Below are 24,170 nucleotides of genomic sequence, written 5' to 3'. Positions count from 1 at the left end.
GTCATTATCTCATAGAAGAGAAATCAAAATACCTGATTGCATAGTGTTTTAAAGTTAATTTATTATGTCTTTTTTTTATTTTCTCTTTGTGAGGAATCCAACATGAGAAGTTTTATAAAGTACAACAAGACAAGTTTAGTATAAGAACACGATACCAACAAGTGATGGCTCGGTTGATAATTGACTGAGTTAGGTATATGTATACCCATAGTTCGATTTCAACTGAAAAAAAAAAAAGTTATCGGTTTTAAGATTATACAAAATTTTCTTACAAAATTATACAAATGTTTTTGGAATATTAATTTAAAATCAATATAATATGATGTGAAAGAAAACTAGTTTTGGTTTGGATATATATTGTCAAAAAAGCATTGGAAAACAAACTATCAGAATCAACAAACCAGTTAGGGTTAGGGTTATACGATCCCATATCGAACAGAATGAAGATGGTCTTGATGAGTTGGACTGGGGAGAGGTTTGAAGTGGAGGCGGCGAAGGTTATGCGCTTCGAACATGCATTAAGGCAGATTGAAAAGATGAAGTCTTTAATTAGGTGATGAAATTCGAGAAGCGTTCCCCTTGAGGATCCAGAGTGAGATCCTTCAGCTCGTAGTTGGTGTGTAGAGTCTAAGCTTGCACACGGAAGATCAATTCATAAGTTCCTATCGAATATAAGTAAGCGATCACAGCTAAGACGGAATTGGACAAACCGTCGGCTTGGCTGTGGTATAGTATTTCAGTATACCTATCTTGGTTACGGAGAGCGGCAAAGCTTGAACTTGCTATACCGGTACACTTGGAGTGTATTGATCAGGACTAGTGTGAGTCAATTTTCCCAGTCTGACTATATGGAAAATTGTACACTCACACAGACGTTATAAAATTGTTCATATTCTTAATTTATTAAAGATTATTGGTACATGTGCATTTAATGTACGAGACTTTGATTTACTAAAGGGTGAGGTCTTTTTGTACAGGCCAACAAACACCAAGTGAGTTGGGTCACCGCATTAAATGTACGATGGAAAATAATCTGTTAATAAAATTCACGTCCAATTATGGATTGATGATACCCTCTTGAGAATGCTTATAGGATTTGAGATTGTGTCAAAACCCTGCAGGTGGATTTTAATTAATCCGACACATTCAAATAAGTTAAGTGGTAAGCTCAAGGAACTATTAAAGATGTCAATTAAATATTATATGTCAGTGGCATATTTAATTGACGGGTATCTGTAACTTAACGTGAGGAATTTATGAACAAATATAACGAAAGGCTCAGATTTAATTTGAGATAAAACGGGAAGTGCAATTATAATATTTTAGTGGAATATATTATAATTTATGAATTATAATTATGTCCATGGGTTTGGGCTGATAATTAAATTCATAGGAAGCCCATGTTTTATTTTTCCTAGTTGGTCCACACTGTAGCCCAGAAGCCCAATACTAGAAGATACAGGAAAACCAAAACGGACCGGAATTAGGAGAGGGAGAGGCTTAGGGGCCGGCCCACCTAGGGAGAAAACCCTAGGTGTGGCCAAACCCTATAAATACACACATAGTGTGTGTTTTGTTAACACAAGTTTTGAGACACCAGTTGACCTCTCTACTCTCTAATCGTTTCCACTAGTTTTTGGTTTGTGTTCTTCAGGTTCTTGGAGAAAAGAGACCACCCTCTCAATCCAAGTTTGGGAATTGGTGCATACGGTGGAAGATCCGCAGGTTTGAGCTTAGTATCAAACTCGCTGACTCCATCCTTCGTTCCTGATTATTAAAGATCAAATCAGAGAGATCTCAAGGTATATAATCTTCTTGCAATTAATTGATCTATGGTTTGTGCTATGGTGATTAGTATTTGATAAGAAATTTTTGAAACTTGTCTAGCTATCGTTTATGTCTATGAGGTCCCTATACGCTTCCGCTGCGTCGCACGTTTCCAACAGAGGCTGTGGTGATGCAATCGCAAGCCATCAAAGGTTTGATACTGAAGCAGGAGGAGGAAGAGGAGGTAGTTTTTGATGATTATGTAATACCGGATTTGGAGGAGGAGGAGGTAGGCTCAGATGATTCTGCTATCCCAGAAGAGGAGGAGGAGGAAGTTGTTTGTGATGATTCAGTGATTCCCTTGGATGTCACTAGCGAGATCCTCTCGCTCATAATTCTAACACCTTAAGTTTTAAAAAAATTAAATTAGCATTTGTAAACGAAAAAAAGACATATCTGGGATTTGTTGGAAACTTAGGACATTATAGTCATTTGCTAATATTTAAAGTTATAAACAAAAGATAAATAAACAAAATGGCTTCTCGTGGAAGCCACATCGAGAAGCATCTGGAGAGAGGAAGTGGGAAAAGAAATATACTACCTGTTTGGTGCAGCGGATCCGGGAGCAGATCCACTACACCAACCGTTGTTATGTTCCGTTGCACCAAATAGTGAAGCGGAACCAGCGGATCCGTTGGAGGAAAAGAAGCTCCTCACAGTGGGAGGCATTTAACCTCCCTTATTCTGTTTTTTTTTAATAATGTGGACCCCACATTATGATTACATTTTATTATTTTTTAATAATGTGGGTCCTACAAAATGATAACATTTTATTAATATTTACAACATTAATTTCTTTTATTTTTTATTAATATTTACAACATTAATTTCAGTTTTGATATAAAAACAATTCATAATTAATTTTAATAATAAATTATATTTATTAGCTTAAATATAATTTTAATACTTAAAATTATTTTTAACAGTTTTAATACTATAAAAATATTTTAACAGTTATAATACTTAAAATAAAGAAATATTAATATTTTATTAATTAATAATTACAAATATTTATTAATTAATACTTAAAATTAATTTTAATAAGAATTATATTTATTAGATTAATTTTAATATAAAAATAAAAACTAATATTATTTCAATAATTTTTCCGCTGGCATCAACTCTTACTTCACCAAACGCCTCATAGTATATTTCACAGGTTTAAGCTCAGCATTTTTTCTACAGTATTTTTGCTAGTATTGAAAATCAAACTATCCGCTCTACCAAACAGAGCCATAGAAGAGACAGGGGTGATAGGAAGTGAAGGACTCTATCGTTAAAGTTACTAAATCAATTCTTCTTATTGCCTCTACTTCTCCTGTTGAAGAGGGGAAATCGCTGAGCACTTCTTTGGAGCTCAACGGGATGGAGAAGGACTAGAGAGTAATACCTGAAGCTTCAAGTTGAAGTAAAAATCAAAGAAGGTAATTTAAGAATTCTAGTTCATGAGATTAACGTGTATGGATATGTTTTATGGGATTAAAGTAAATTGAGAACTCTGTTTATGTTACGATCACCCATGTCGAGTTGAATCGACTTCAAACTGTTTCTAGTCTTACGAACCGTGATGGCTGTTTGATTAGAGAGAGTGTGGATTGAACAATGGAAGAGTTAATAAGTAGCTTCGTTTAGTCGAGAGAAGCTTGATCTCCTATGGTGACTGAAAGACAGTCTTTTCTGGATATATATTCAACATAAAAACAAAATACAACTGGAGGACTTTAAATAAGGGAAACACACGACTCTTCTATTCCTACTACCTAGGAAGGAGTTACACATTATTTACACATGAACTGACAATTGCATAAGAACTAAATACATGGGAAACACATAAGTAGGATAAGATAATAAAATAGAAGTGGGACACCTCTCCCATGATGACCGTAGACTTATGGATGTGCCAAACCACTCCTGGCATACGTGCAAGCAAGCACGTGTCAGTTTAGTATGTGGTCGTATAAAATTATTTAAGGACAAGTAGAAACAACGTTTAGAAGTGTTCAATTTATGATAACTTTCGAATTTCTTGCAAATTCAGGAACGTATTTGAAGGGGGAAGTGCCCGTGGGTTTACTTCATGGTGGACATGGGTTAAAGATTTAACTTGTGATTTTGTGGCCTGTTACGTAAGATTTGGATTGGATTGTGTTTAGTAACTTGTTGATATTTAAGTGGGGATTTGACTTGGAATTGGTGTGGTGATGTCAATGTGCACATTTGAGAACCGATTTGAATTTACAGGTTTCTTGAATTAATTTAATTAATACTTAGCATATAACTGGGGGTATGGATGTGGACTAGTAGATGTGGAAGTGTTTGCTTTTCTTGAACTGACAGGGTATTTATAAAATTGGGGTTATGAGATCAAGCGCTGCTATGCTGCCGAATTTTTGTACATTATATTGGCTATAATTTGGGCATTAGGTAAGTATTTAATGATGGATTGTATATTTTAGGTGGTGAATAAATAGCTATCAAGGAAATTATATGGAAACCCAAGGAAGCGGGGTGTGTGCTAACAGTACCCCAGGTGAGTGAATAGATAACTTTCTCGGTACACAAGAGTCAAGACCCACGCTCATCTAGGACTTGGCATGACTCTCAGTCATTGTGATATGTTAACCTGTTTGCTAATGCTTTGCCGTAAAAGATTCTGTCATGGTTCATTGAACCTCGGTTTACTCTTCGATTCGACTATTGTCCTGAGACGAGATTTGTGACTATCTTGCTTATGCATGATTGTCCTTGGAAGTCGAATATTACTGAGACCTTGCTTGTTCAACGTTTCTTTGAGGAACCTGTTTTACTCGGTTTGAGAAGTATTATTGATTGGTGATTCTCGGATTCTGGGAGTGACTGTCTAACAGGATACTACTTGCCAACGACAGTACTCGTTAGCCTTGGTGCACCAAGTATATTACGGCACTGTGTGTGCTGCCTGTTTTAGTAACCGGTTTTCGTCCGGCAAACAATGTTAATAAAAGAAAAATAAAAATATGAAATCCAAAATAAAAAATAAAGGAGGAAAAATGAAATTCAAACTCGTTTTTACTTAAAAGCCCGTGGATTCATAAACTCAAAATTTAGGGCACAATTCCTAAGTTTTGGCCCAATTGCTAAAAACAAAACCCTAGAAAATATCTAGAGAATAAAAAGAATGAATAAATTAAATAGAAAATTAGAAAGTGGAAAAGATCAAAAAGAATAGTCATCTTGGTTAAAAGGAAAGAAAAAGTAGGGGGAAAAAGGGAAAATTGAAAGAGATAGGGTTTTAATGGGGAGAGGTTGCACAATATAAAGAGCACACCATAGGGTTTTGAGAAAGAAGGGAGAGAGAGAAAGAGGCAGCCGCACAACACACCAAAAGGAAAAAAGAAAGGTTTTCGTGGGAAAGGAAAGAAAAAGAGACGAGACCAAGAAAGAAAAGAAAGCAGGGTTTTTCGTGAAAAAGAAAGAGGGATTTTGGTGAGGAAGCCCAGAGAAGAGCAGCCGCACCAGAATAGAAGGGAGAAGTTGAAGGGGAAGCGTGAGATTTAGAGAAAAAAGGAGAGGAAAACCGAGAGAAAAAGGGAGTATAGGAGGGTTTCGTTTTCTCCATTTCTGGGAAGGTAACAACATTAGCCTTATTTCTCTGGTTATGCATCTCTGATTCCATCTCTACATTTTCTTAGTCTTATTTTTGAAGAAGACGATGATGTATATTCTCTGATTTTCATGCTGTGTTAATGTATGATATACATCCGATTCACATATTGTGCTGATGTTTGGCTTGCTATATCTGGTTTTGATGTTTCTGATATCTGGTTTTGAGGTCTCCGATTACTCCCTGTGGTAAGGTCTGTTGTTGGTACTCAGTTCTGGTTTTCTGGGGCTTGGATCTTATTTGCTCACCGAGTTGAAATCTGGTTTTACTCACTGGTGTTGATGGCTGATTGTGATATCTGTTTTTTTATTTTTCTGGGTCTTGATATCGAAATAATGAGGGATGGGTTGGTTTCTTGGGAAAAATGGCACTGATTCATGGTTAGTTCTATACAATTATTCGGGTTTCCAGGAGTTTATTGGTGTTTGTATTGTGTTAGGTCTTGTATTGGATATATAGCATGAATATTGATTCACCGAGAATGAAACTTGATTTTTCGTTGGTGCCTTGATTTGGTTTACCTTGATTACCTTAGGTTTGTGATGGTTAATGACCTTTATTGTGTTTGTTACATTGTATGATATTCTGTATGGAGTTTACTTGTAATTGGTTTGAGCTGGTGGCTGCTATGTGAAACGAAATGGAAAAATCCTAGTTAAATTATCTGGTTTGTGCGTTGATTTGAGATTGTGTGGGATTGCTCATAATGTGGTCTTAATTTGATTTAAATCTTGATTTACATTTGAGTATTCTATTTTGACCATTCTTTGTGCTTGTTGGGCTTGGGACCATTTGGACCGGAAGACATACTTAGAAGATTTGGACCGAATTTGAGCAATGGGCCCCATGGGCAATATTCCAATTGTTGTGTAATATTTGTATTTCTCATTTTATATTTGTCTTTTGTACATAATTGTAAAATGTAAGCCTTGTAATAGGATAGAAAAATAGTGGATGTAAAATAGAAATGCATACATGATATTGTAGGATGCTAGAAACATATAGAAACTAGGGATTGATTTTGTGAATGATGATTGCATTAGAATGCATGCTTAGGACTTTGATTTCTCACATTATGCCATGATGCCTTAGATGCATACTAGGATTGTTTGAATGCCATGAAAATAAATGCAACGCGTTAGTCATTAGAATTAATCCAAGCCGTCTCACTTTAATAAATACACCAAGACGAAATTATGGAACCCTTATGTTTCGTTAAAATACCAAGGAACCTTCAAGATATTGGGGTTTCATTGGCATTCATACAAAACATTTGGATTTCGTGGACCCGGAAAGCAAATAAGTTTTTAGGGATGAGGAGAATTTATTTAAGGACTCAAAGGTGGGTTTAAAGATATTTGGTTCATTCAATGAGCCTTAAATGGATTCTTTCTTTTCTCATGAAGAGCATAATTGTGAGTAAGACTTAAATTGAACTTTTTTCCTTGATTGTGGGCTCTTTTGGTACATCAACCAAGTCCCCAAAAAGTCCCTTTTCCAAAAATGTCGAAACCCACTCAAAGTGGAAATTTTCATCCAGACTAAGCAAAACAAACATTTTTGGCCAAGCCGGGAATGGCTCCAATGATCCCGTGCACACCTTTCTTCAAATCATTCAAATCCACTCCAAGTGGAATTTTTATTCATCTTTGGCCAAGCCGGGAATGACCCCAATGATCCCGTGCAGACCTTTTTTCAAATCATCAAAATCCACTCCAAGTGGAATTTTTATTCATCTTTGGCCAAGCCGGGAATGGTCCCAATGATCCCGTGCAGACCTTTTTTAAATCATCCAAATCCACTTCAAGTGGAATTTTTATTCATCTTTGGTCAAGCCGGGAATGGCTCCAATGATCCCGTGCACACCTTTTTCAAATCATCCAAATCCACTCCAAGTGGAATTTTTATTCATCTTTGGCCAAGCCGAGAATGGCCCCAATGATCCCGTGCACCCTCTTTTCAAATCATCCAAATCCACTCCAAGTGGAATTTTTTAATCTTTGGCCAAGCCGGGAATGGCCGCAGTGATCCCATGCACCTTTTTTCTTTAAACCACTCCAAGTGGATTTTTCATCACATTCACAATGAGATTTTCAAAAACAAATTAGAGCCAAATAGGAAAACATTCAAAGGTAACCGTTTTCGGGAGTTGTGGGGTGCCTAACACCTTCCCCATGCCCAATAGACCCCCTTGCCCATTTTTCTCGTAGACCAGAACGGATGTCCAATTGCATCCTAAAAATCAATTGGTGGCGACTTCATTGTTTTTCATGCCTGTTGCTTCACCTGTTACAGCACTTCGTGTGCTGCCTGTTGATTCTGTTTAGACTTCTCCCGCCCGACTACTTGAGATTTGTAGCTCTCTTTCTTTACATGACTTGGTTACCTTGTGATTCGAATAGTGTTCCTTATCTACTCTTTTAGCTTGCTACATAACTCCGTTGTATTGCTTAAGTTGCTATTCATTCACTGAGTCCTGTAACTCACGCTTTATATGTTGACATTTTTTTCCAGATAGAGGATCCAGCAGATCCTGGACCGTCCTCAGCTACATGGAGGTTCTGTTCTTTTTTTGTAAATCCGCCAACTGTTTGGGTGGGTAATATCTATCTTGTACAGTCTAGTTATTACTAAACTATGTTTATAGTAGCTCCGTTTGAACATAGTTAGGATCCTAGTATGTGCAAATGACACTTTGTGACATAAATTTGGAGTTTTGGACAGTTTGTACCTATGCACTTTTGTTCAATTTGAATAGACGGTTATATGCTCTGAGACTTGCCTTGCCTTAGTGGACCCTTGGGTTCATTGGGGTCTTGCGCCGGTCACATGCCCATTTTTGGGTCGTGACAATAATCCAATACTACAAGAATCATTTGGACGTGGATGACAAGAAAACAGGAGATTTTGAAGCCAAGTTCCTGAAAGAAGCAGACAAGGATATTCTCTATGAGCTTCTTATTGCCTCAAAACATCTTGGGATGGATGGCTTGTTGGACCTGACCTGAAAAACTGTTTCTGACAAACTAATCAAGGAGAAGAGTCCAGAAGAGATCCGAATGACATTAAACATTGAGGATGACTTTGATCCAGAGGCAAACGAGGAGATTCAGAAAGAGCTGAGTGTCTTATTCCCAACTCAGACATATGAGGATGTTAAAGCATCCCATGAGATTAAGGAGGCATGGTAGTCATCCAAGAAGACTAAGAAGGAGAGCCAGGAGTCTAAGCCACTCTAAGCCATCTTATTAATTGCCACTGAAATTTCATCTATTATTATAATTCAAACAGTTCATATATTTATTTTATTACTTGCATTTTCATTATAATGGGTCTGTTTGGGAGTGCTGTAAACTGCGGCGAGGCGCTGTGAGTTATAAAACTGTGGTGATGTGAGGTGAGTTGGAACGCAAAAAACTGTTTGACGCATCACTTTCAAAACTATGGTGCGGTGCTATGAGGTGCGTTTGACGTATCTAAATTACGGTTATATTAGATGACTAATAATATTAATATAAAATCACTTAATGTTTACATTGTACATTAATCTAAAATAAAATAATTGACCTAATTTGATTACGTAGGACAATTCAATATATATTGTAAGCGTTTGGGAGTGCTGTGAGGTGTGGTGAGATGCTGTGAGATAAAAAGCTGTGGTGTTGTGAGGTGAGTTGGAACGCAAAAGCTGTTTGGCGTGTCACAAAAAATTATGGTGTTGTGAGGTGTGGTGCAACTGAACGCAGTGCGAATGCACTGCCAAACACCCACAATATATGTCACTCACCATTTCACTGCTGCTGTTAGGACCATATATGGCATGTGATTGGTGGTAGCATTTCTTATGTTATTATGATAAATATGTTTTATCTGTTATTTTGGATGTTGATTTTGGAATGGATGGTTAAATTACAACAGATGGACGTACAACTCCTTATTTTATTTTATTTTTATTTTGTGGGATATTGAAGTTTGTTTAGCTTCCGAATTTATTCTCAATTCTATTTTCTGTTTACCACATCATGTTAGAGCCTTTATTATCTCAAGTCATGTTGTGAGGTCTTACTCTTACCTCGTGGTGATCAAGAATTATAGTAACAAGAGAGATACATATGGCTTGTCCTTTTCTGCAGGACACTTCTGTTGTCTTGAAGGTGGAAGTGACTCTTTAAATTCTTATAATCCCAAGTATCTGAATGCTGTAATGGGTATGTGTTGTCACCAAAAAGTGGCCCAAAGTGGTGATGATTTGCAGGTGTGCCAAGACTTATAGTTTCCTACACTAATTTGAATGAAATGCACCAAATGTAAATAAGACTTCTATCTAGACAATTGAACGAACTATCGTGGGACCTCAATAGTTCTAGGTTCCCCAACTCCACTGAAGTGCGCTTTGTTGAGATTGAAATGAACAAACATAAATAGACACCAAGAACAATTTACACAACGATGGTTGGCATTGAAACTTGACAAGAAATAAATACAAGAGAATTTGGACTGAATGACATAATACTTGCTTGAAATTGACACGAATTTGGAAATGTAATTGAAATGCTAAGATGCTAGGAAGCTTGAAAGTGCATTTAGGCTTGAGTTTTTGTTGTCTGTTTGACTGGTTATGTGTGTGTCGATCTCTGTCTGTCTACCATCTTTTATACCTTCTGCTTTGCACGAAATCCTCCTCCATAAACCATGATCTTACTACAGTTATCCTTGATTTACTCTATGTTCTGTAAGTTGGAAGCTACTACCACATTCTCACAACAACTTGCCTCATCTCTCTCATGTGCTGCCACCTAGACCATCTTGTTATAACTGTCACCACTTCTTCCACTTTTCATGGGCCACTCTCAGCACAACTACACCTGGGCAGTTACTCACCAACTGGGCTTCATTTTCTTCTCAATATAATGGGCTCATGGGCTGTGATAAAACATGATGGACCGTATGGGCTGCATCTTGGGCCTTGTACATGAACTAAGCTTATTAGGCCCAAGATATTTTTTGGTGCCAAGAGTATGTAATGGGTCGTCAAATTTTTTGGGGAATTATGATTTGTGGGGTTTAATAGGGAATGGATGTGTGTCTCTACAATGGTGTAAAATTGTTATCTTTGATTTTGCCTATATTTTGTAGTGGGGCCCAATAGATTATAAAACAAACCTAATTTTCTTTGTTTTGTTTGGTGTAGTGTGACCATTTTAAACGAATGCATGGGCAAGTCAAAAATTGTTCTCCAATGCTTGGGCCATCAAAAAAAACAAAAAAACCAACAGAAGCTGCTCCATTGTAACACAAATTTTTTCATGACCCCACATAAGAGACATTAAAACACATCCATACCCTAATATATTGTTGCTATTATGGTTGCTCTAAGTGGTTTGAAACTAACATTGTGGTTTTCTTGTCAACTAGATGGCATCATATATAACATCCTAGAATACTTCGTAATATTTTAGCTCACGTACTTCAACATTCTTGACTTTGTAATCTATGGGTTTCATCCCCTTTGTGCGTTCTCAATAGATTTTTTTTTCTTTTTGCATTCCAAAAAAAGAAAGGTGGCTCCCAAGGCATGGCCTCCTAGTTAAATCACTTGGTCATCATGGTCTGAGATTCAGTCGTCCTCTACACACTTTAATATTGCAATGATGCCACTTAAACACTTAAAAAGTAATTTATTTATGAAACGAATGAACTGAAGGTGTATCCCTCTATGGCTAAAGTGACTCCAGTGTTGAGCTCTGGCCTCTATGCAAGTCAGATGAAGAGCCTCTGTCCCACCTGCTTTTGCATTGCAGCTGGTCCAGGTTAGTCTGGAGGAATATCTGGAGTGTATGGATATCGATTGGGTTTTGAGTAGCGGTGTAGCTTGTGAGGAACCTATGTTAAGGGATAAAATCACACATCGGTTGTTGAGAGGTTTTGTATCCAGCATATAAGCTGGTGCAGGCCTTCAACCACTTGCCTAGGTCTTTTTCTTATGGAGGGACCTGGGAACTGCCACGGCCCAAAAGGGCCGAGATGGTGGGGAGACCCGAGTTTGTGGTTGTGCCACTGACCCAATTTATCAGATGGTATCGGAGCAGGTGTGCTCGTCCCCGATAAGAAGTCCACTCGTTGGTCTTGGGCAAAGCCCAATCCACGAGTGCGGGGGAGTGTTAAGGGATAAAATCCTACATCGGTTGTTGAGGGGTCTTGTATCCAGCATACCTGCCTAGGTCTTTTCCTTATGGAGGGGCCTGGGAACTGCCACGGCCCAAAAGGGTCGAGATGGTTGGGAGACCTGGGTGGACCTGGGAACTGCCACGGCCCAAAAGGGTCGAGATGGTGGGGAGACCTGGGTTTGTGGTTGTGCCACTGACCCAATTTATCAGAACCTATGTACCTAAGCTCAATTGGGGTAGCTCTGGAAGCACTAGGAACTCTCCATCATCATGCATGTGTGATTATTGGAGGCCCACATGCAGCACTACCATCAACAGTAATAATAGATGGGTCACCTTCTAAAATTAGATGATTGAATCCCAGCTCCCAAGCTAATCGATCTGACCCCATGTTAAGCAACCATTAAAATCAACAATACATAAACATAAGAATAGTAATATCCATTTTATTATTGTTCATATTAAACAACAATACATATGTGTTCTATTTATACATTTATATATTATTTCATCTTAATTTTAATCTATATTTATGTTAACATTTTGGGTTACTTTATGAGACCAAATATTAATTAAGATGAATGTTCATCGATAATATCATTTCAATAAGTTTTATTGTTGTAAAATAACGAAAAAAAAATTTCAAGGCAGCTGCCCCTGAACCCCGCTAACTTTTTTTTTCGAACAAATCAATATATTGCAGTCCATCCCACCATCAATTCCTGGTTCCTTTCTTTGTTTTTCCACTTTCAAGTAAGTTCGTAGAGAGCGACCAGTTAATTTTGTCTGTGTTATTTTGAACATTTATAGTATCTATTTTAATAATAAATACATTTTATAATTTTGGCAAAAAAATTTTGGAAGTTCAAGATAATTTAATCATTTTGTAAACCCCTTCGAAAACATGTCGTTACATACTTACATCAACATATAAAACTGTACAAATTGTAACTTGAAGATTTTAAATTGTGCCTAATAAAGGTTGAGTGTTAAACAACACTTTTGGATGGTTTTTCATACTATTAATTGGCGTCCCGAATAAGGTATTCTCTTCAAACAAAAGTAAAATTAGCTCTATTTGTATCATAATTGTTTAACCACAAATGGACTCATTGGGTTGGCTGGTGCCTGGTTTGGTTTTATTTTTCGTTCCCCCCTTCTTTTTCTTTGCTTTTTTTTTTTTTTTTGTCTTTTTTGGTGAAAACATCTTTAGCACAATCCAAAATGATTTGAATAATAATAATTATGGAAATAAATCCCAAAAAGTAACCACTAATAAAGACACCTAATTAGTAATAATTTCAAGCTAGGAAAGTACATAAATTCACATATTTACCTCCAAATGATAAGAATAAAAGTATACCTTTTTTAGGACAAACAGATTTTATATAAACTAAAGTCGAACAAGAAAGATTTCCAATATCTTCCTTTAATTATAATTCCATTGGCCTTTTGTGATCTCCTCTTTTGCTCTATTACGTGATCAGCAGCAGCATTAGCATTAGCACTTGAGGAGTTGGTTGTGTTCTTCACATATAGAGATGGAAGTATTGAGACCCATCAAGTCTTCTTATTGCTTACTAGTTTTTGTGATCATCATTTGCTTGCTTTGGTATTGCTCTCATAACCCAGATTCTGGGTTTTACAGTATAAGGATTCTGAAGACTACTCAACCTGTAAGTTTACTAGTGCTTTTTTTTTTTTTTTTGTTGAATTAGATGTTAACTAGAATCAATGGTGTTGTTTGAGACAAACAGATTTGTTGGGGAGAGAAAATGTAAGGGGATGATATTGTTCTGGGATCTTGTGCTTTCTATCAATCACTTTAACTATGAAATTAACCAGCGATCTCCATAGTTGAAAATTGTGAATGATTCCTTTGAGTGATCAGGATCGATCTTTGACAATTGGTGACCGGTGCAAGCAATAGAAGAGAGTTTTCCTTTATAGAGGATGTGGATTTGATTCCTACTAGAATTTTTTTGTGCTTTTTTGATATATGTGGTTAATATTTTTTATGGGCACTAAAAAAGGTAGTGGCTAGGGAATTCCCATAAACAAATATCCGCCACAAAATTCGAAAGTAATCGTTTAGTTGATTGTTTTTAACGTGGAAGAGGATTCGTTTAATTATGTTAATATATGAAACCGTGATTAATTCAATTCCTAATAATTTCGTTGGCTTTTTCTAGGTACAAGATAGCAACAATTTAGTTCAAGTGTTGAGAAGAGCAACAATGCAAGACAGAACAGTAATTCTAACCATTGTTGACAAATCATGGGCAAGTCCAGGCTCAATTCTTGATCTCTTCCTAGAGAGCCTTCACATTGGCCATGGAACCACATACCTCTTGAACCATTTGGTGATTGTTGCTCTGGACACTCAAGCTTTTCAATATTGCAAGTCCATACATCCTCATTGCTTCCACTTTGACAAGATCAAACCATTCAAGAGACTGGATCGCCAGACGTTTGATCGTGTTAGGAACGACGTCGTCCATGGAGTGATTAAATTGGCTTACAATGTCATTTTCACAGTAAGTTTCTTTGTTCGTCGATTGAGCATACCTTACACAGATTGAGATCTCCTGTAATTCCAATATGATAGTTTATGGGACTCTCTGTTAGTTTTTGAGCCTATAATTTTCCCGCCGTTACCGAAACAAGGAATTTTCAAGGAATCACAAGGGACATTAATTGATGATTGTAGGTAATCTCAATCTGTGATTCCTAGCTAGGATGATAATTTTCATGGTTAACTTATTCATGTCAATTTGGATGGCAGGAAGCAGATGTTATGTGGCTTAGAAATCCAATACCAAACTTTATTCCAAACCACCAAATGACCATAGCATGTCATCCTGACATGACAACAAAAATGGTGTTGGAGGATGGAGGATACTTTTTCATGAAATCAGATGATATATCAATGGAATTCTTCCCAACCCTGAACATGGTTAGGGTTCTGTATACTAATCTTCAAAACCTCTCTCTATGTCAAGCAATCGTAGAAGAGAAACCACCTGGCGCGAGCATTACCTTCATAGATAGGGAATATTATGGTGGATTCTGTGCAGCAACCAAGGATATGAGCAGAGTGTGTACCATCCGTGCGAATTGTTGTGACAGCGTTGAAAGCAAGATCCACGACCTTAAACTTGTTCTTGATGATTGGAGAAACTTCACAGCCGGTCCGGAGAGGACTAACAGTTTGTTTAGAGCTCCCGATAAATGTAAAACGTGATCAGACTATATTTATGTTTTATCTTCATCATCATCGTCCTTCTTCTTTGTAGAGGGTTCATGTTTGTCTTGAAACGTAGTTCTAGACATGGGGTGCCTGCTCATATTGGAAAAAAATTTGAGTTGTATATATATCAATTGTGAAGCTAGATTAAGCGCGAACAGCTTGTATGCAATAGTATGATAAAAGTTAATTGCATAGGGACAAGAGTACCCAAAATTACAAGTACTATCAACAGAGGAGGACATAGTGCATGAAGTATGTGAAGAAGTAAAAGAAGTTGGTTCAAGCATCTATGCCTAGTTCAGTGCAAGAGTATACACAATCACATAGTTAAACAAAAACCACCAGATGTGAACTGCTCCCCTGAAAATTCCAACGAAGCCACGGACGAACCATTAGACGGCCACTGAAAGTTTATACATACAAAAGAAGTGGATTCCAATAGAGAGAACATAGGAGATAGGAATAGCACCTTCATAAGCTCGATTTTATCATCCATTGTGAGCCTTAGACAATCTCTAAGGTTATTGTTGCTCGAATACTTTGATACGTTATTTGATTTCTCAATAAAATCACTTATTACAACTCAAGTAACCAAATGAATAACTATTTCTCAAATATGTTTAAATTAACTCAAGTCATGTATCCTAACTATCATTTTGCATCTTCTACTTTTTTCTCTACTTTGGATCAATTTTTGCTTCCAAAAAATTGATCCAAAGTTTTGCATCTCCTGATATAGGCTTGATTTGGTGGTTTGAGGGAGCAAAATGATAGTTAGCCATTTGCATCTCTCATTGGGTTGGGCCTAGGCCTACGGGTCAAATAGTGAGGCCTAGTAACATATATGTTATTGTCCAAAGAAATCAACCATTGAGGCATGTATTTTGTGACAATAAAAGTAACATTTTATTGTCATTCCAAACTTGTTCTTCAACGAACCATTTCATCACAATTCTACTTTTTTTTTACCAAACTATCCTCCATTTATTTTGAATTTTTCAAAATACTCCTCACTTCATCTTGAACAAGCTTCTTCTTCAACCACTGGTCTAATGTCATTGCCTACATCTGCAACGGCATTAGACCAGTGGTTATTTTTTAAATTATTTGTTTTTTATTTTTTTACTATTTTTTTCATATTTTACCACTACAATTCATAATACTCCTACACGTAATTTGTCACAGTATATATGCTATCATTTTTTACCAGCATATCTACTATTACATATGCTACTGAAGAAATTATATGTCGAATGAAGCCATAATATTTTAGATGGATTTGACTGCCATCCCAAAAAATTAGCCATATCATAACAAGGATATGATTTTGTCTCTATCCAATGAGACTAATCAATTGAGCCTCTTACGGACATATTTGGCTGAAGCCCATCTTAGGTGATCCAACCCAATAATATTGACAAGGTCGATTTGCCCTCTTGTGAGCATTGATTCCATTGGAGTTGATCCATTTTGATATTTTGTGGTTCAATGAATGTAAAAACAAGGCATATGATTGTATATTTCATTATATTCATAGACAATTACACTCAATTTTGTGTTGTCTATTTGAATTTTCATAAATTTGAGGCAAGAAATGGTTTCAAAAGGCATATAAACTCATTGAAAAATAAATTAGAAAAGAAGATAAAAGCATTAAGAACTAATCGAGGAATAAAATATTTATCTGCTATACATTAATGATGTTGCAGAAGGCACAATAGAACCTCACTTAAAATTGTTTGGTCTATGATGGCACAAAAGACTTTATCAATCTCCTTTTGGGATGTCTTATTGACAGCAACCTATATATAGTACCTTCAAACTCAGTGTCCTCCACACTATATGAGTTATGAACAATATAAACTAAATTAAATTTACTTAAATCTTGGGATTTGATGCCTATACTCATGATCATTCCAATAAAGATAGAAAGTTTGGTCCAAGAGGAAAAAAAATCTTCATAAGATACTTTGAACATTCAAAGGATATGTATTTATAGGTGAGATTAGCAAGAAAGTGGGAGTATATCTTAATTTAAATCAAGAAACGTTACATTCTTGGAGGATAAATCTTTCCAAAAATGATGAGGTAAATCAAGACTTATCTCTCTATTCGAAACTTAGGGAAAAAATAATATGGTTGGTTCTACAATGCAAGATCAACCATCATCTCATCCTAGTGGGCGCAGTATAAGAAGCGAAAAAATATATTTATGAGAACATCTTAAATAAGTCTAAATTAGATCAACTCGATTAGTCAATAGGAGTGCATCTTAATATGAGGGAGAGTAAAGAAGATAATAATGAACAATCTCAATTACGACGAGCACGTCCCCAAAAGCATTCTCCATCAATACTTCGAAATCAAATGGGAAGCTTTTATGAATACTCCACAAGAAAGAAGATGAGCCAATGAATGTAAACGAGGCTAGCTCATGCTCTACTAAAGAAAAATGAATACAAACAATAGAAGAGGAGATGTATTCCATGAGATCAAACTAAGTTTGGGAATTGGTTGATCTACCAAGAGGGCACAAAATTATCAAGAACAAATATGTTCTCAAAATTAAGCGAAAGGCTGATGAGTCAATCAAAAGACATAAGTCTCTCATTGTGGCGAAAGGGTATCACTACAAGGGATTTACTATTTTACGGTACTATTAACGGTGACTGGAATATGTTGCCGTAAAATGTAAACCTATGTCGGCGACTGAAATTGTTGTTAAATATAGCAACATTACCGGCGACACAGTTTGTCGCCGTATATATCTGTAACATTAAACGGCGACCCATCAATGTAGCCACAAATAGATTTTCATTATGTGACGAATTTAGTTATCGCCATAAATATATACAATGTTATGTGGCGAGGGTTATTGTTACCACTTAAAACTATATTTTTAAATACATTTTTTTAACTCTAGATCAAATTTTATATTATTTTATATTGTATCAGTCACCGCTATGAACATTAAAATTGCACGAAACAAAATTTTTAGCCAAAGACGCACCTTATCTACCATAAAACGTGCCTTCTCACATCAATCAAAGTTGCCTTCTTTCAAATCGAGGAGAAACCAAAAGCAGGGTTCCCAAATCGTTTGATTTGGGTTTGATTCAGGTGCTGATATCAGATTTCATTTGATTACTTTTCTATCTCATTGAATATATATATTCAACAGGAAGGAATTGATTATGAATTTTTTTCTCTTGTAGTGATATTTACTTCAATTCGCCTAATTTTGGCTATGATGGCAAATATGGATCTTGAATTACATCAAATGGATGTAAAATATTTTTCTCAATGGAGAATTAAAAGAGAAATTTTATATAGAACAACCATATGGTTTCATAAAAAAAATGCCAATAAAACAAAGTGTGTCGACTACTAAAATTGATATATGACCTCAAGTTGTCTTCTAGATAGTGATATATACGCTTTCATAATATGATAATTAAAAAGCAAGACATGTATCAAAGGCCTCATAACACAACAGGCAAAAATTCTCAACGGCATACAATGAAAGCCCAAATCCAGAAAAATAATAAAGCCAAGCCCAAAATTTTAATTGTATTTGTATATCTCTATTTCTCGTCCGATGATTGTAATATCTACAATGATTACCTGTTAGTATTAGCGGAAACATTACATGTCCATAACTTTGATGTTTATAATTGTTCATAATCTAGGTGGCATAAGGAGAAGTGTGAGAGACCATTTTGTGTTAAGTGATCTCCCATACTTCTCCTTATACCACCTAGATTATGGACATCAAATTATGAACACATATCATTTTGGTAGTATTAGAGATGTACATGCCCTATCTTGTTCATCATCGCGTAATGGAGCTATATATATACTTCATGTAATTCTTCAAGTAAATTAATAAAGATTATTTCATCCAATCCTTTTTATGGTATCGTAGCACTGAAAGACTCCAACAAATCATCCTCTGTCTCCACCATGGCTACCTCTTCTACTATTTCGCAGTCACTTACAGCTACAATCTCACTGCCCCTTTCTAACTCTAACTCTAGTATAACTGTTCATGGAATTTCTAATATCTCTCAAACTAACCAATACTAATTTCACTTCATAGAGGTTACAATTATCATCTCTCTTACGGGCATGCAATCTTTTGGGTAATGTAGACGGTACTCGTCCATGTCCATCAATGTTGTATCACCCTACGTTATCTCCTGCATTGGGCATTGGCCCAGGTCTTAATTAGTTCATGGGGTTGTGCGATCTTTCACATAGTTTGGAGATTTACCAACTAGTTGTCTCATGAACGATTGAGTGGATTCCATTTACCGAAAAAAAGCCTAGCAACTTCCTTGGATGTGATTACAGAGAAAGCAACCATGCAAATACTTAAAAGTTTACTCGAAAGTAAAATACGTAGAAAAAAATTCTTAAATTTTAAGAAAATTCTGAAGTATCCTCTCCACTTTTAAGTTTTAACTTAAAATCTTCACGTTATACTCCTTTGCACCTTGCGATGCAAAAGGATAGTTCATGAATATCCACTCCATTCCCACCTCTCTCTCTCTTTGCCTATATTGTCATTCTCAAGAATATTGTTAGTTTCTAGCTAGACAGCTAGTTTCTCCCTTCTACAAATAAGGAGTGAAGGTGAAGGTGTGTTCATCTTTAAATAAGGAGTTTTGAAGACTCTTAACTTCATGATTCAAATTGTCTCATACTAATAATAATAACAATCATTATTATTAATTTTTGAGTCATTGGGATGATTTACTAATTCAAAAGATCAAGTTCCACTTTAATTAATAGCTTGATTCATGATTCTATAGTTATGGTAGATGTGTAAAACCCCTAAAGGTGCAATTGGAATCAACTTAATTATATGCCCTCTATGATATTTCTCCCATCTTTTTTCTAAGTGTTATATGGCACTCACTTTGACAACTCAATTCTAATTGTTCAACAACCATCATTTAAAAAAAAAAAACATTTTGAATTGGTTAGCATATAATGATAAAAATATATCAAAGGACACAATTAATAAAAGGGAAAGCCACACAATCTTCCCAACTACTTTAGAGATGACATTGATGGGCTACATACATATGGACCAGTCATAAGTAATTAGTTGGGTAGAAAGGACACTCAAAGTGTGCACTTAAGCATGTGTGTGGGAGGGCCATTTTCAAACTCTCTAAAGGCATGGCACTTGTCTTTCTCATGCTCCTCTTATCCAAAAAGTGACCAATTTAGGTAAAAATGGCTCTTTTTATTTCTTTAGTATTCAATTCAACCCTCTTCAAGATCTCCATGAAAGATGTAGGTAGGGCTTCAAATTAAGGTGCCCGGGCCCTATAGCCAATTTGGTGATCAATATCTTCTTTTTTTTAAAAAAAGTATGTAGTATTCAGTTAAAAAAACCAAATATACTTTTTATCCGAAAATAAAATCAAATTTATTGCAAAAAAGATGCAAAACATTTTCAGTTTATATCCAACAATTACATCTTTGTCAAGTTAAATTTTCTTTTTATTTTGAAAAAAAAAAACTATATCATTGAATTCGTAAAATCAATGAAAATACAAATACATTTTTCTCGAAATTTAAAATGAAATACATCACGCTGTACAGAAACTAGCAGCACCTGTAGTTTTCATCCTCAAATTAATAGTAACCAATCAAAAGAAGATAATTAGTGGGTTTCCCGTTCTTTACTTTATTTATTCCCTAATCAATGGGCTGCATTTGTCTGATAGCCGATTCCGTGCTGAGTTAGATTTCTTCAAGAAAATCTTAAATTAATGATTAAAATAACATACTTGCCTAACACAAATATGCTAAGCTTATGCAGAGATGAGATGGTGAAACAAATTGGGTTATAAAAGGCAAGTCCATGAGTGGAGAGCCAACAAATGCACAACAACTTTTGAATAAAGAAAAGCATTATCCAATTGGACTTCCACTAAACTAAGATGCTTATAATTGTTTAATTGGTTGTTGTTATATTCTTTGATTATTAATTACAACCTGAATAGGACATGTGTAATGGCACTGTAAGTGTGTATATATATATATGTATTATAATATTGTCCAATGTTCTTCTAGGGTGTGCAAATGGGGCCATCTTGTTTTTTTGCTAGCTCTTTGTTCTAGACACCATGCTTTGTTTACAAGCATCCAAAAGATAGATCACATTATTCAACAATGAACTCTTTTTCTAAAAACATTTCTTTTCTAAATTATAGACTCACTTATTGATATATTCCTTCTATGGATTGGGTGGATTCACATTCCATGTTCAAGTGGCCAATCACAAAGAGAGTTTTTTTTTTTAACAATGTTGTCCAAAACTTTGTTCATAACTCCGAACTTTGATTTGGTTCAAATTTAAAAAATAGATTTTTCTTTTTCTTTTTCTTTTTGGTAATACAAATGAAACTGTTGGAATTGATGAATAAAATTAGACTCTAATTAGATTAGAATTAGTAATTCGAGTTTGACTAGAATTATGTTTTGTACATGTTTATAAATAGTAGGCTTGTTTTCTAGTGAGAAAGATGGGGTAAAACTTCTTGGTTCACCTCTTGAGGGTTCAAATATGGGTTCAAGGGTGTGAGACTGTAAGAAGTTCAAGATATAGAATCTTAGAGGGAATAAGTTGAATTGGGGTTTATGAAAAATCTCTAGAGTTCTTGGGTTCTTGGGTTTTGTTATAGTTACTGTATATTGAAATTTATCTATTTTAGTTTATCTACATTATTTGTTGTGATTTTGTTGTAATTAGTATATATTGAAATTTATTTGCAGTAAATTTATGTGCATTGTTTATTGTGATTTTGTTATAATTGGTATGTATTGAATTATGTACACTACAGATAAATTTATGTGCACTATATAAAATTTATGTGCATTAAGTTTATATGCAAGACTTTTTTCATCTTAGAATATATCGATAATAAATCTTGTTTGAAAGAGTTTTCTATACTGATTTAGAATATATAATTTTTTTCAAAATTCATCATGTATTTTGAGAGATAAATCATTTTGAAGAATCGTTTACTCGAAGAAAAAATGTCAAAACTGATGAAATCATGTATGGAGAAAATATAGGATGAGAAATTAGGAAAAGTGCCACACATTAGAAATATGTAATTTTATTAGATGAAAATGGGCATATAGATAATTTAATGAGTTGTGTCATTATTAATATTTTTTTCCCAGTTATCCTTATCGGAGCATGTCTTTTCAATTATGAACTTAGTGGTATTTATCCCAAGAATTTAGTCACTAAACTATCACCCAAATGGTTAAAAAAAGGAAGGTCATCACTAGATGAAAAACTTTATGTATTTGCCCTCTTAACCAGTCGGTTTTTAAATCAGTCCATTTTAATTCTCCAACAATAATTATTATGTTCAAGTGGTAAAAGATACAGTAATTGGTCGAAGCGGTCAAGGTTCGATTCACACCCTTCACTAAAAACTATATAGTGTCTGTTTGGCAGTGAGTTCAGACACAAAAAAATGCACCTCATTGCGTTTTCTATGGCTGCGTTTGTGAAATTGTTGTTTGGGTGTGTGGTATGCAGTTACCTCACCACACCTCATTGAGTTTTTGCTAGAAGCAGATCAAAGTTGTGGCCACTTGATAGAACTTGGTCTAAACCGAAGTAAAGAACAAGGAGTTTTTGAGAATAAATTCTCGGTTTTTTGATTAATTGAATGAATAACAAACTAAAGCTTCTAACATCTTATATAGCCGTGCCAACTATCCAAATCCTACTATAATTCAAGTCCGTAGACTACTAGAAAACCACTTTAACCAAACCTAGTAATAAGCAACAATTATGGAAAACAAATACTAATAATAATAGGAAGTAAACTACTGGATCCTTAATCAAACTATTCCTTGGCTACTAAGCTAAGCTAATTGAAAGCAAACACTAATTAAAATAGTAACTACCATGTAGAGTCCTTAACTAAGTAGTATTCACATGCTAGACCATCCTCCATGAAATATATGAGAAACTTGGTCTTCATCACCACCGAAAAACGTGAAAAACTCAACGCACGCAGAACACTCAAAACACGTGTATTTTCGACATTTACGTTAATGAAATTTCAGTTTTGTCCTCTAATTTTTTTTGATTATTACAACTCTACCCTCAACCCTAACAACTACCCTTTTATCACTTGCAACGAGTTCCGCCGCTCCTTCTTTGTTCTCTCCATCAAGCACGTCGATCCTCCTATCAATGGCATGATTCAGGTACTTTCCAAAGAGTTTTATCTTGTTTATTGGTTTTTTTGTTCATCAAGTCTTCATATCCATTCTCTTAACATAAGTTTCGTTTTTATCGACGAAGATAGCGCTAGAAATATGACATTAGTTTAGGATTGTCGGGTTCGTTTCAGCAACCAAAGTAGTTGGATCTCTTTCTAAACTACAACAGAGGAGTAGTTGGGTGAGTGTTTGATTTTCTACTCTGTTAGATATTAAATCTAGGTTCTTAAAATTTTCGGTTGATATCTGTTCGATTTGGCTTCTTGTTACTATTTTTTACATGGGTAATCTTGTTGATAACTTGCAATTTCATTTTCTCTTGTATCCATTCTTTGATAATAATATTGTATTTGGCTTGTGTTTTATTTATTGAACTTGTATGCTGCTAAATAATAGTGGATGTGTAGTCAATACGTTCGATGAATTTCTTTCATTTTTTTGCTGATGGAATTAGGGTAGTGTGGTCATGCTGGTTTAGCTGTGTTCCTTCAATTAGAGAGTATGGGTTAATCCATTATATCATACACCATTTGGCTGCAATGCTAGTGATTATATACTATTTATCTTTGTCTTTGGTTTATGCAATATTTTAGATTAGGCAGAAATGACTCAATCAACGAATGAGGTATGTGATGAATCCCCCAAACAGAGAAGGCAAATTGGGATCAAGCTTTAATTGCCATTTTTTTTGGAAATTTGTGTTGAACAAGTGAAGGCCGATGATAGACCTAACACTCACTTTACTCGTGATGGGCGGAAGAAAATCATTTCTTCTTTCTTTGAGAAGACTGGTAAGCTATACGACCAGCCACAATTCAAAAACAAATTGGACAATCTCAAGAAAGATTGATGAGTTTGGGAGAAGTTAGTTATATGAGATACTGGTTTAGGATGAGATAAAACACGTGAAAGTGGTTACTGACAATGAATGGTGGGATCGTAAAATTAAGGTAATCCAATTTATTCATTTTATTTTTAATTCATTTGGCTAAGTCGTAAACTCACTTCCCTTCAT

The 24,170-nt window shown here is 35.3% G+C and overlaps 1 protein-coding gene and 1 long non-coding RNA gene across 2 annotated transcripts; both read left to right on the top strand.

The window, feature by feature from the left end:
• Positions 1-5,163: 5,163 nt before the first annotated feature.
• LOC120009601 lies at positions 5,164-8,796 on the top strand. The gene is made up of 2 exons (XR_005470707.1): positions 5,164-5,435; positions 7,985-8,796. It is a non-coding gene; the product is annotated as an uncharacterized LOC120009601 (long non-coding RNA).
• Positions 8,797-13,140: 4,344 nt separating this feature from the next.
• Positions 13,141-15,083, top strand: LOC120009929 (uncharacterized protein At4g15970). The gene is made up of 3 exons (XM_038860664.1): positions 13,141-13,313; positions 13,830-14,174; positions 14,423-15,083. The coding sequence occupies exons 1-3, from the start codon at positions 13,179-13,181 to the stop codon at positions 14,879-14,881; spliced, it is 939 nt and encodes a 312-aa protein (XP_038716592.1). The 5' UTR covers positions 13,141-13,178; the 3' UTR covers positions 14,882-15,083.
• The last annotated feature ends 9,087 nt before the right edge of the window (positions 15,084-24,170 follow it).

This window comes from Tripterygium wilfordii, chromosome 11 (assembly GCF_013401445.1).
Source record: "Tripterygium wilfordii isolate XIE 37 chromosome 11, ASM1340144v1, whole genome shotgun sequence".
Classification (NCBI taxonomy): Eukaryota; Viridiplantae; Streptophyta; class Magnoliopsida; order Celastrales; family Celastraceae; genus Tripterygium; species Tripterygium wilfordii.
The sequence above is the reverse complement of the archived record's forward strand: the minus strand, read 5'-3'. Positions and strand labels throughout refer to the sequence as shown.